The sequence below is a fragment of the Triticum aestivum genome, chromosome 6D (assembly GCF_018294505.1).
Source record: "Triticum aestivum cultivar Chinese Spring chromosome 6D, IWGSC CS RefSeq v2.1, whole genome shotgun sequence".
Taxonomy (NCBI): domain Eukaryota; kingdom Viridiplantae; phylum Streptophyta; class Magnoliopsida; order Poales; family Poaceae; genus Triticum; species Triticum aestivum.
In genome coordinates, this window is record NC_057811.1 from 466,228,392 (window position 1) to 466,241,274 (window position 12,883).

Below are 12,883 nucleotides of genomic sequence, written 5' to 3' on the forward strand. Positions count from 1 at the left end.
ACATTAACCAACCCCCATGACTCTTTTTTCGATTTACATGAATAATAAATCTACCATTCTATACCCCTCAGGGTTCCCAACAAATGTCTCAAGTATAGCACTAAAGAGAAGGACAAATCCAAGTACCACGATGAACGAGCCTATCATAGCGGCGACATGTCCTATGACATGCAACGCTCGATCGCCAGAGGTTGTCGGATGCAACTGTATGCTGAGCAGCATCAAGGTGACGAAAATGGTGGCAATAACGAGCTTGATGAGGACCGCATAGCATAGGCAAGCATATCTGCTACATTGCTCGGGCTCTGCTGTCGTGGCGTGTCCATCCTGGTTAGGGTCGACACTAGGAGGCATAACAATCCTATCGATCCATGTCCCAAATTGAGGGCGACCAGGTTGTGCTTTGACGCCGCCACCATCGCCACCATGATCGGCGTTTTCATCGATCATCTCTACACCGTCCATGGTGTCGCTTGACTGATTGTGTATCTTGGTCGGATGATCTGATGGAGGAGGTGAAATTGGAGAGATCAACGTTGTCTATGCTTTCCGCGACCAATCAGCAACACCACCTTGTAGGCAAACGAATCAAAGCTGATTGATATTTCCCGTATATGCAACAGAAACAAAGTAGGCAGCGCTCGAAATTCAATGGTGTGCTCGCATGTACCCAATGGCGTTTGTTTTTTGACGGGTTTTTTTTTACGTTATGAATGGCGTTTGTTTATATGACTTGTTCATAGATTGCACCGTGGAGTTGATATCAGCCTTTGCGACCAAGGCCAGTTTTTTTTAGGGGTGAGGCCAATAGTGGGACACAATTTGGGTCATGTGGTTGGCCCGGGGGCAGCGATAGCCAAACTATGTGCGTCGACATTGACCGCGACCTTCAAAAGTAAAAGTACAAGTAAAAGTAAAGTAGCTGCTCTATTTTCTTACCTTCCAATGCGAGGGAGATATCCTCCACTATGTCCAGGTGCAGGATTCAGCGACACTGCAAGCCGCACCGCCCGCGCTCCGGAACGCCAGGGATGCCATTCCTTGCGGGCAGCGTCACCCAGCGAACGCGCTGCACAAGCCCGGGGTTCTCTGTCCAAGCCCACAAGCACAACCCCTTGGTGTACTCCTTCCGCTTACACCGATCCTCGATATAATCAAGCAAACAGGCCCGACCGATTACCTGCTGCGCAACCAGCTCATTCCACGCATAGAGTGGTAGGCTTGCTCCGCGTTGTAGATCCTCACATCGTGTTGCAGGTCGACTTGCTCAGCGTTGTCCTCCAAGCGCCATGGACAAATTTGCACCTTGAGCTCGTCGAAGAAGAACTCGTGGCGCTCGACAGTCGCAGCACGGTGGTGCGGGTGGATGAACCACAGCATGAACGGATCGGGGAAGTGCTCTGTCACACAGAGGTCGTTGGCGAGCACCCCGAACGTCGACTTGATGGCGCGCTCCAAGGTGGGCGTTGTTGGTGCAATAAGCCATCTTCGTGCGGTGGTGACCGGCCTCGGGCGCGTCAGGTCTGGTCCGTGGAGAGTGTGGCGAGTGTGTGTGTCTGAGCATGGTCTGACTATAGGCATAGTCCGACTAGTGTCTGGTCAATGTACGAGCCCGTGGCGGGTGCGTGTGTGTGTGGCGCAAGGTGTGCGCCTGTGCGTTCACTGCTCGACGTGTTAGCAGGACTAGGTCGTTGGCGAACCCGACGGGTAAGCGTGGAAGATCTGTTGTGTGGGCTCACCGCGTCGCGCGTGTAGTGGACGCGGCCAGAGCGGGGGCCAGATTGTGCGCCCGGTCGAGTAGGAGCGTGGGGGTCATGTCCCAGCACAGGCTCGCGTATAAAGTCGCCGCGGTGATCGTTGTAACGGTATGGGTTGGAGCTTGAGCTCCGGGGAATATCTGTGTGTCCAGCGGGGCGTTTCTGCACCGGAAACCCATCGTGTCCACTATGCCCTTCCCTTCTTCCTTCTTCCTTCTTGTTTCATGCCAGAGAGAGGTGAGAGAGAGAGCGAGGGCGAGCTAGGGCAAGGGCTAGACGCCAACGGCCTTTGACGTCCCTTGCCGGCGGCATGTCGAACCAAGAGTACGCGGCGTTGGTGAGCAGCGTCGACGCATCAGCCATCATCTCCGCGGAAGAGTGAATCACCACGAAGTCCTCGTCCGGCCGCGCGAACTCCTCGAGCAGCGGCATGGTTGCTGGTGTCAGGCTCGGGCGGCTGACAGCGGGCGTAGGGCTAGCAGCAGCTTGGCGAGGAGGGCTCGGGGGCCTGGCGGCGGGCGTAGGGCCAGCGGCAGCTTGGTGAGCAACGGGACGGGCAGCAACTTGACGACGAGCAGGGGAGGAACAGTCAGTGCTTGGGCTCAGCGGCGGCTCGAGAGGATGTTGACAGGAGCGCGCGCGGTGCCCCGAGCGAAAGCAGCTCCTGCACTTGACGGGCTCTCTACACTCGCTTGCGCAGTGTCCCCTTTGTCCCTTGAACGGGCAATAGATCCAAAGAAGGCACTTGTGCGCGCGCGCCGTTATGGACCGCTCGATCGATTCATTATTTGCCTTATGGTGTTGTCAGCTAGACAACCGTTCGTCCATTTTGCACGCACTTGCTAGTTCTGCCAGTGGATGACGTGTGGGCTCGTTCTCCGGTGGGGGCCAGGGAACATAGGGGTGGGATGCTTTTGGGGTTGCGTGATCTAAAATCGAGGTCGCAGTGAAAACCTAGCTATCAGCTGTCTGAAGATTAGCCGCATCTATGTCCATGAGATTCAAAGCATCTCCAACAGACACGCGTCGCGCTAAAAAAGTTTTGCAGCCCTGAAGTAGTGTTTTTACGCGTGAGAGGTTTATCAGACGCACGAAAACACGATGCCTAACCCGGCGGCCCCACATGCAGTAGCCGCGCGCATAAGCCGGCACCCCAAATCTGCTGCCCCGCAGCCCGCGTGCGCTAAAGTTACAGCTTCGTTTCTATGCGCTCTCTATTTTACAGCTTCTGCTGAAGCGTTGTTTTTGGTCGCGCGCTATATATAGGCATCTTTTCCAGCATGCAGCTTATGTAGCGCGTCTGTTTGAGATGCTCACAGTTATCTACATACCGGTTTGACCTCCAGTTAAAGCAATCCAATGGTGAACGACGACCCGCTTCAGATAGAGGGTCAGAGCATCTCTAACAGACCCGTTATATCGCGGACCCTTATAGTGCGTTTACAGTCCGCGGAAAACGTGTTTTGCGGGTTGTAAAGCACGTGGCAAATCTAGATCGCAAAACCCCAAAGACTCTTTCAATATCTTTTCCGGCAGCCTTTTGTACCTTTGCAAATTCAATATGCTTCGTAGTTGTGGCCTTTTTGATGTTCTTGACAAATGTACACCAAAAAGGGTAAATACCATCCGTAAGATAGTACCCCTTTGTGTACTTATACCCATTCACCGTGAAGTTGCAAGCAGGAGCATCACCGCTAGCAAGTCTAGCAAACAAATGACACCGTTGCAACACATTAATATCATTGAGAGTACCCGGCATACCAAAAAAAGCAATACCAAATCCATAAATCCCCAGATGCTACGACCTCTAGCACAATTGTCCCATCACAAGACTTACCACAATACTGCCCGTGCCATGCCTTCATGCAGTTTTTCCAAGTCCAATGCATTCAATCAATACTTCCTAGCATGCTGGGCCAACCTCACTTCTCATTTGCTGCCATCAACTTTTTAGTGTCTTCCTTGTTGGGTGCACCAAGATAGACCGGACCAAAGACGCGGATAATCACTTTGGCGAACCTACGCACTGACTCGATTGTGGTATCTTCACCAATGCGAAGATACTCGTCGGCATAGTCAGCCGGAATGCCATATGCAATCACCCGCATAGCTCTCGAGATTTTTTGATATGCGCTAAAATCCAACAAGGCCGTGGCGTTTCTCCTTTGAGTAAAAAACCGAGAATTGGCCTCGCAAGCTTGCACTATTTTTACGAAGAGGGATCGGCGCAGTTGATACCTTCTCCAGAAGAGGTGCGGCGGACAGGTAGGATTGTTCGCGAAGTAGTCTTGCATCAACATCATGTTCCCAAGATGGCGGTTGCGAGGGATGCAAAGACGGCCGATGGTCGATCCTCGCCGTCTCTTGCGGTTCCGATCCTCGACCTCCTTCACAGCTAGGACCGCCACCACCATCTGCTGTCGATGGCGCTCGAGCACCAACTCTACGTTCGAGTCATCGGACGAGAATGAATCCTCGAACAAAATCGCATCTACAAGGGCTCAAATGCATCTACAAAACCGCATCCGAGCTTGCATCAACGAAATTTCATTACCTGCGGTCGATCTGCAAGGGGCAGAAAAGGGGCTCGTCGGCTGCGGTCGATCCGGGAAGGCGGTGACCTGGGGGCGGCTCGGCTCGGCGGGTCTGAGGCGCCGGCGAGTGAAACCGGGTGTAGTGCGGCCCGGCGGCGGGCGGGCGGGCGGCTGCGGGAGGGAATGTGGGGAACGCGCTCGCTGAAATGTCCCTCCCGCCAACCGCTTTCGTGGGATGGCTAGGGTTTTCGCGGGTCGGAGGGGACAGTTTACCGTGCCCCTAAAAAAAATTTAACTGTTGGACGCGTTTACGGTATCAGTTCGGGTCACTTTATTCACGCCAAACCGTAAACTAACTGTTATTTTACGGGTCGGCCCGATATAAGAGGTCTGTCGATGCCCTGTCTTGCTGCCTACTGTTGCTTTTGCCACTGTGAATGAACTGCTCACTTTCTCCTAGTACCTTTTACCGAGCAAGTGAGCCGGCATTTAAGCGCGTGCGTGCGCGAGGGTTGGCATCAATGACTGTATCCCCAAACTACCAAACCCTAGCTTATCTAGTGCTACCTGAGAAACCCCAAACTCATAGCTGGGTCTCCGTGTTTGGGAGTTAAATTCAGTTCCAATTAGCGTGAGTATTTCTCTGTTGATCCTAGCTGGGATCTGACACTAGCCCAATCCCCTCCTGTCCTCCCGCAATCCTCAACCCCTCTTGCCGCCGTCGCCGCCGCCGCCTCCTCCTTTCCTCTCCCTCGATTCTCCTGGCGCCACCACCCTGTCCTTGCTCCGTCCCGTCCCCGCCCTCTTCCCCGTGCTGCTGGCGGTCGCGGAGGAGGAGCTGCAGCCGGGTCCGCACAGCTGCCTCCTCCTCGAGGACGGCCGGCTGGTCGATGCGTCGCACCACTGCATCCTCGCCTCCTCTGCCCTGCCTCTTCCTCCGCAGAGGAGCACGCCGCCTGGTGCAGCATGTGTGCGGCAGTCGGGAGTCTGGGAGGCAGCACGTGCATCCAATACTGGTTGATGCCAAGGTGATATTCCCCAATCCTTGTTCCCCTCCGCTCCTGATCTCTCCCCCTCTCGATTCTACTGATAGTCTTGTTTCTTGTAGACGGAAGAGAAAGCAACTTCAGGGTTGCAACGCAAGTAATGCTCCTTTCATCCCTGGCTTAGTTCAGTGAGCAATCGCCCATGCAGATAATCTCCCAATGCATTACTACAGTTGATTGATATTGCCAACAAGGGTGACAGGGGAGGATGGTACAACGATTATCTCATTTCTTTTGTTAGGTGATAGGGAATTTTGAGCTAGCTCATGTTCTAATTTTGTTTGCAGGGCCGAAAATTAGATCTTCAAAGATCATTATATCTTTAGGTCCACGGCACTGTCGTCCTCGTATGGTGAAGAAAGCCACCCCAACCGCCAGCTCCTCGACCCTTCTGTTGTGACCACATCCCACTGTTGTTGTCGGCCGTCGATACCTACACCTGGTGCTGCTCCCGTTTGGCTATTTACACCTTCTATTGCCTAATTTCCTATTTTTCTCATGTGGTGCTCGTTTTTGTTTACCCAGCTATGCATCGTCTCAGGACGACACTTGATTTCAGCATTAAGTAACTTGTTGTGGAAGAATTGCATTGCAAAACTTTATGACTGTTCAACTATTTTACTTGTATTCAGCCTTGTATACCTCACCGCTGTATCAAATCCTGAGTATTGCTGGCAATTTATGATTATTAGTTTTGAGAAAATACTGATGGTTTATGTTTATGAACAACTTGCTTGCTGAATGCAGGAGAATTTTGATGTGAACAATGACTCATGCTGTCAGAAAATACTGATCGTTTGACAGCTTGTCTTTGACCACTGAAGGTGAGGTGATACTCTCATTCATTTGTACTTCGTTTGGACCACATGGAAAATTGGTTTTCCTTCCTAAAGCTGTCACCTTTGTATTAGATTGAACTGTTCCTCAATGCTAAAGCATTGTTTTCTTGTTAATATCAGTCATAATTGCCTGCTACTGTTTTGGTACAGGCTTCTAGCAACCTTGAAGCCCGCAGTCGACCTGCAGGCCACATCTCTCTCAGGTACGACAAAAAGATCGCAGTTAACTTGTTGGGTGTATCATTATTGTTGCCTCCTAATTTATGTGATGAGCAAATGTGTAGATTGTGTGTGTAAATCTGAGATGCCTTGGGTTATGCTCTCCATAATTACACGAGTTTGTAATTGCTGTTTCGCAAGAGTTGATTTCTATATGTGTTGCAGAATGTGTTGTTGGAGTAAGAGGATTTAAGTTTCTCTTGCTAGCCACTTCTCACTATGACCTATGAAGATGGATTGGTGATTCCTGCAATTAGTTACTTCCTATATAGGTCATAGTGGGCAAGTGATTCCGGCAGTTTTATGGGCAAGACCCGAGTAGGGTAGGTGATCTTCTTTTCTCCATTTTCTAATTATTCAGGAAAAAGAATACCTGTTATATCATGTGTGCTTCTTTGATTGTAGTTCACTAAATGCTTATAATTTGTTGGAGGCCAGAGAGAACATTACAAACTCATTTGATTCAATCTCACTTTGTTTTCCCAATTGAATCAGGTCTTGGTGAACGAGGTGGAGGTCTTGTTGGACTTATACAAGAATATCACCGCCCTACTCATCCATGAGGGGCATTATGTTATAGAAGAGGCAATATGCTTGGAAATCATATTCACACTGGGTATTCTTTTCTCGGCTGTGGGTATATTTTTCTCGGCTACGGGTGTACATGTTATTGCTTGTCAAAACACTTGCAAATTATGGCACACTTACTGGTGAGATAGCCATGCCTGATGCCTAAAGTGGAAAATGTACGATTTTTTGTTCCTTTTTCATTGTATTGAAGTTTTAACCTGACCAGTGACATGTCTATATTTTTTACAGTCTTGCAAGATGTGCTATAAGGCTATTAAGGCTGATGATCTTCTTTTCTCCATTGTCCAATATTGAAGCTTTTCTTGCCTATCAGCATACACCTCATTCAGGTTCATTTCCTATATACGATGGCAAGAGCTTAATAACTTTGTGATACACGTTCATTTATTAACTAAATCATCAGGTTGCTCAGTAATACTTTTAGGTACTCATGTGGTGTTTATGGCTGATGAAATACACTTTGTTTAATAGGATTGGAGACATTTCTGATACTTAGGTCAAAACACCGGACCTATTCTTGGTTGTTTGTAAACTCAGTTAAGTAATACAAGTTAGCATTTTGTCTTAATCGTTCTTGGAAATAAAAATGAAACCTTATTGTTCGTTCTACACTACTAATCTGTTTAGCCATCCTTGAGAAAGGCTCGATGGTTAGACATGAAAACTTTATTTTTCTCTTTTTGCTTCTCTGGTTTATTTTTAAATTTAATCTGGGTTTGGCTGTTTGCAACCAGAATGCTAACATTCAGATGTTAGAATCTTGAAAATTAGTATGGTTGACGCAATTGAAAAAAAAGTTTGTTTCATACTCCCTCCGTTCCAAAATAGCAAAGTTAGTACAAAGTTAAGTCATCTATTTTGGAACGGAGGGAGTAGCTTTGTGCAAATGTTGTTAGAGGCATTGTACCAGCAGAAATTTAGAAGGGAGTCACATTGCTGAAGAAGGTTGACAGGAATGGAGCATCACTGCTTAGCACGTCTACAGAAACAATGGGGGCCTGTATGTACAAATGCACATATAGCTTAGGTGAAGTGATTTCTGATTTGCGAAACTCTCTTTATCTTAAGATAAGAGGAACAACCATACAATGCTAAAATTTCCATTATTCCTATAACTATTGAATCAAATCAGATCTGTTTTTATTCTCGTGTTTGCCTGCTATGAAACATGAGGTTTGGTACAAATGTGTAAATAGGCAGAGTGGTTCCAGATTTGTAACACTCTCCTTGTGTTAAGTTGAAGCAATACAATGCTCAAATTTATATTATACAAATTTAGTTTTATTCTCATGAATATTGCAGTATTTTTTGTGTGTAATGAAAAGTGATTGCTTCCTTGTGGATCACGTGCCCCCTTTAGACCCTTTTTATTTATCTTCAGACTAATTTAACATGTGTTATCTTTATGGAAATATAAAGTGTATTTCCAGATGATAAGTCTTGTGATTGCGTGCCTTCAACTCCTTTTATAGGCCTTCAAGTACCTGACATGCAGTTATTATATGCCAATGAAAAATTGGCTTTGTAATACCAAACATAGTACCATATTCTGTACTGATAAAACATATATGTCCGTGCCAAACCAACAACTTATGCAGTTATGCTTACATTTTGAACTAATGTCCCTGCTTTCAACATCTGTATTGAACTCCACATTGCTTCTGTTCTACTGACTCGGCCTTCGTTTTGCTCTTGCGCCAGCGGCACAATGGGTGAATCTAGTTATATAGAGACAGCGAGGATCATCATCAGTGTAGACTCTGCCGGCCGGACTCATCATGGGTCGCCTCCATTGCTTCCCCCTCCTCCAACTCCTCATCATGCAGTCGCAGATGATCGGCCTCTCAGCCAGTGGCTTCCCTGTCCCGCCATTGGAGCAAGACGATGGAGGCACGAGGTGGGCCGTCCTGATCGCTGGGTCGAACGGCTACGACAACTATCGTCACCAGGTAAGCAACAATCTAGTACTACTATGTACTAGTACTATACTACTTGCTCCTAAAATTTATACTCAGACTACTGCTACATACATCGAGATTATTGTATATACTACTCCCTCCGTCCCAAAATTCTTGTCTTAGATTTGTCTAGATACGAATATACCTAACACTAAAACATGACTTGATACATCCGTATTTAGACAAATACTCCTTCCATCCAGAAATACTTGTCGTGGAAATGGATATAAATGGATGCATCTAAAACTAAAATACGTCTAGATACATCCATTCTTCCGACAAGTATTTTTGGACGGAGGAAGTATAAGACAAGAATTTTGGGACGGAGGGAGTACTCCGGAGTATAAATTTTGAGCTAGCAGCAGAATGCTGATCGCTGGGTCGAACGACCGTCCTGTATGTACGAGCAGGACTGCTCAATACTACGGAGTCCTAGTATAAAATACTACAGGACTGCTACAATGATCTTTGGGGTTCTTTATTAACCGGTTTTGATCTTCAGGGTCGAATCTTAAACTCCAGAGTAAGTTCGGTTGTAATATGCTCTTCGCTCAATAATCTCCTAGGAGTAGTATAAAATACAGGAGTACCTCTCCAATGACTTGAGTAATTATTAGATCCCACTCTCTCGTTTTTCAAAATCCTTGAATTTTGCACTCAAGTGTTTTAATGGATGAACAGGCAAACGTATGCCACGCCTACCAGATCCTCAAGACCGGCGGGTTGAAGGAGGAGAATATCGTCGTCTTCATGTACGACGATATTGCGGGCAATCCTGAGAATCCCCGCCCGGGTGTCATCATCAATCACCCGAAAGGCGGCGACGTGTACGCGGGAGTTCCCAAGGACTACACCGGCGATGATGTCAACGTGAATAATTTCGTCGCCGCGCTGCTCGGCGACAGGTCGAGACTCACCGGCACCGGAAGCGGGAAGGTTATCCTCAGCGGGCCGAACGACCACGTTTTCGTCTACTACGCCGACCACGGCGGCCCAGGGATCCTCGGTAAGTATTATTCGGTGTTGGTCCATCTTTAAGTTAATCGTACGTATTCTGCGTTGCTGCATCGTGATATGAATTGGTGGTAATGACCTTTCGTTGATCGGTCTGGTCAGGGATGCCAAACGGTGAGTTCCTGTACGCCAAACAACTGGTGCAAACTCTGGAGAAGAAGTACTCCGGCGGGGCGGGGTACAAAAGTCTGGTGATCTACGTCGAGTCGTGCGAAGCTGGCACGATATTCGATGGCCTCCTCCCGCGCGACATTGCTGTGTACGCGACGACCGCCTCTAACTCGACGGAGTTCAGCTATGCCGCCTATTGCCCCGACGACGACGAGCCCTCTGAGTTCCACACTTGCCTCGGCGACCTGTACAGCGTGGCATGGATGGAAGACAGCGAGGCGCACAATATGCGCGTCGAATCCCTCAAGGAGCAGTTGGAGCGAGTCCGGAATCGCACGGGGACACACTCCCACGTCATGGAGTACGGTGACCTGGACATCAGCGCCCAGAAGGTCCACGCATTCATGGGCACGAACCCGGCCAACGACAACATCACCGTCGCGGATCTCCGGGTGCAGCCGTCGGCGGAGCGTGAGCTTCCGCGGGACACTATGGCACGGCGGGCTGAGGAGGACAGGAGGTTCGACTTGATCAGCAGCTTCCTGTTGGGCTCCGAGAAAGGCCATGCGCTCACCGCAGGCCGGCTGGCCGGGCAGCCCCTGGTCGATGACTGGCGCTGTCTCGAGACCATGGTGAGCAGCTACGAGGATCACTGCGGTCCGCTGTCGACCTACGGGCGCAAGTACCTCCGGGTGCTTGCCAGCGTCTGCAACGCTGGCATCCCAGAGGAGGTCATGGCGAAGGCGGCATCTCAGCTGTGCTGGTAAGTGTGGTTGTAAGGATCCGAGATGGTTGGAGTTGCTATATGTGAGTCAGCTGCTTTTCTACTACTGCGTTTTAGGACTGTTTTCAGTGCCCAAGCTCGTGCTAATAACTAGGGAGAACAGAGCACCACATTTGCTTGTGCGCGCAAGGTAACAGCGATGTACTCCGTTGGTTTTGCACATGCAGAGATCTGATTGTCATTTCTTCTGGTTTGTCATGTGACGTGACCCGGATTTTTTTTCTCGTTTTTTCGCAGACGTAGCAGCGCTGCTTTCTTAATTATGAAGGAAAATATTGTACATTAGAAAACTACTACAAAGGCAACGCAAAGCAGGGCACATTGACTGTACATTGGCAAGACAGAGCAGATTACTTGTATCTTTTCAAGGCAAGGGAGAGCGAGTACATTGTGACAGTTACGGGAGGTTACCCGTTGATCCTTTTTTTAACAGAAGAAGGGTCCTGTTAGTGCATTATCACTAGGAAGGTGAGATGATATCAAGGTTATAACCATTCAGTGACTACGTTTTGTGCATTATCACAATATATGTGCTTTGCAAGGTTCTGTGGAGCTACTAAGTTTTGGTTATCTGCAACTCATAGATGAACGAAAAATATAAGCTGGAAATAATCAGCTGGACTGCTCTTTAAGTTTCACTTCTGCAATTCCAGTTTAAATCCCATGTAGTTGTCAGTCTGTACCAGTTTTGTTTGTCAGCTAGAAAGCTGGTTGATTGTACCTAATAATCTCTTTTCTTGCAAATATCTGAATCTGCCCAGATAGTGTTCTCTCTTGCTGCAACAAGTGGTCCTCTATAGTTATTGTACTGTTTGGTTGATTCTGACTTGCTCATTTGCAACCAGAACATGTATGCTACTGTTGTAACATTACCAGGATTTTGCCATTCTCACACTATGATGATTTCAATTTCATTGCTTTTATTAACTTGTACTGGTGAGTGGTTAGATAATGCTGTTAGATTTGTAGGTTTGGTGCCATATTGTTATTTGCTTTTCTTGTTTCTCAAACGCTGCATCTCTGCCTTACATGTGTGGTTCATGTTTAATTGATCTCTTGCTCTATGTTTGCTCCATAGTCAGACACCATTTTGAAGTATATGGTTTTATACGTGCTATGCTATATATGCAGGTTCTATTTAAAGAGCACCAGAAGAAAGCTTTCGAGCTTAGGCAGATGAATCAGGTGCCAAAGAATCCGGTCATCTAGCACCTCCCCTGGCATGGCGACACCCGCTTCACCTAGCGACCTCCCGTTGGAGGTGTTTTTACCTTATGCATTCTTGTGTGTTTTTTCTTAAGGTGCAAATTCCATCATACCTTTGCCTCTTTTCAGCTGTACAATAAATAAAAACTTGGACAATATATTCTGTGAATATTTTTCTATTCCATCATTTCGATAGTCAAAACTATTGCAACATATTTTACTTGTGCATTTCAGAGTGTAAAGAAGAACCTCTCCCTGGGAACTGAAGCTTTTTGGCTTGAACAACAAAGGAAATCACGAGTTGGCTTTTGTGCTAGATATGACACGAAGAAAATGGTAAAGTTTTTTGTACTCGTTAAACTGTTCATAACTATGATCAATATAAAATAGTTAGGCATTTAAAATTTGTGATGCATTAATATTCCAATCACATTTATGGTCGAGAAATTGTATTTGAGGAATTGTCGCTTGATCAGGTTTTTGCCTACTGATCCTTTCGATCATGCTGAGATATGCCATTTTATACTGTTACAAAGCAACATTTAGTTCAGGTTGCTAATATTGGAACAATACATGTTGATTTATGGGATTCTAATCCTGAATTGTCTGGAAACTAAGAAAACAAAAACTTGTCAAGTATGGAAAAGCACAAAGTATCCACCTTGTGTTAGTAATATTGAAAAAAGTAAGTGTAGGAAACTGGGCCTAAAACACTCAGGTTTGCTGTGTATCGATGAAATCTAACTACCAGTCAGTTAATAACTGTGCCAAGTGAATTCCTCTTGGAAAATAGTAAAAATGCTGCAATTATATAAGCATTTATT

General features: G+C 47.2%; 1 protein-coding gene across 11 annotated transcripts; it reads left to right on the forward strand.

The window, feature by feature from the left end:
* The first annotated feature begins 4,788 nt into the window (after positions 1-4,788).
* On the forward strand, positions 4,789-12,532 carry LOC123145936 (vacuolar-processing enzyme). 11 transcript variants are annotated; one of them, XM_044565458.1, is made up of 16 exons: positions 4,789-5,319; positions 5,400-5,548; positions 5,625-5,779; positions 6,085-6,161; positions 6,327-6,379; positions 6,561-6,718; positions 6,891-7,105; positions 7,215-7,315; positions 7,458-8,013; positions 8,688-8,935; positions 9,626-9,950; positions 10,061-10,832; positions 10,911-10,983; positions 11,091-11,321; positions 11,985-12,154; positions 12,294-12,532. In XM_044565458.1, the coding sequence occupies exons 10-13, from the start codon at positions 8,765-8,767 to the stop codon at positions 10,945-10,947; spliced, it is 1,305 nt and encodes a 434-aa protein (XP_044421393.1). In that variant the 5' UTR covers positions 4,789-5,319; positions 5,400-5,548; positions 5,625-5,779; positions 6,085-6,161; positions 6,327-6,379; positions 6,561-6,718; positions 6,891-7,105; positions 7,215-7,315; positions 7,458-8,013; positions 8,688-8,764; the 3' UTR covers positions 10,948-10,983; positions 11,091-11,321; positions 11,985-12,154; positions 12,294-12,532. The 11 variants fall into 11 exon arrangements, with proteins under 11 accessions (XP_044421393.1, XP_044421396.1, XP_044421399.1 ...); XM_044565461.1 differs by having other exon boundaries at positions 7,458-7,522; XM_044565464.1 differs by having other exon boundaries at positions 6,297-6,379; positions 7,215-8,013.
* The last annotated feature ends 351 nt before the right edge of the window (positions 12,533-12,883 follow it).

Coding starts and splice junctions, on each gene's coding strand:
- LOC123145936 (XM_044565464.1), top strand. CDS start 8,765: ATGGGTCGCCTCCATTGCTTCCCCCTCCTCCAACTCCTCATCATGCAG. Junction 8,936..9,625: donor ACGACAACTATCGTCACCAG/GTAAGCAACAAT, acceptor ATGGATGAACAG/GCAAACGTATGCCACGCCTA. Junction 10,833..10,910: donor GCGGCATCTCAGCTGTGCTG/GTAAGTGTGGTT, acceptor ACTGCGTTTTAG/GACTGTTTTCAGTGCCCAAG.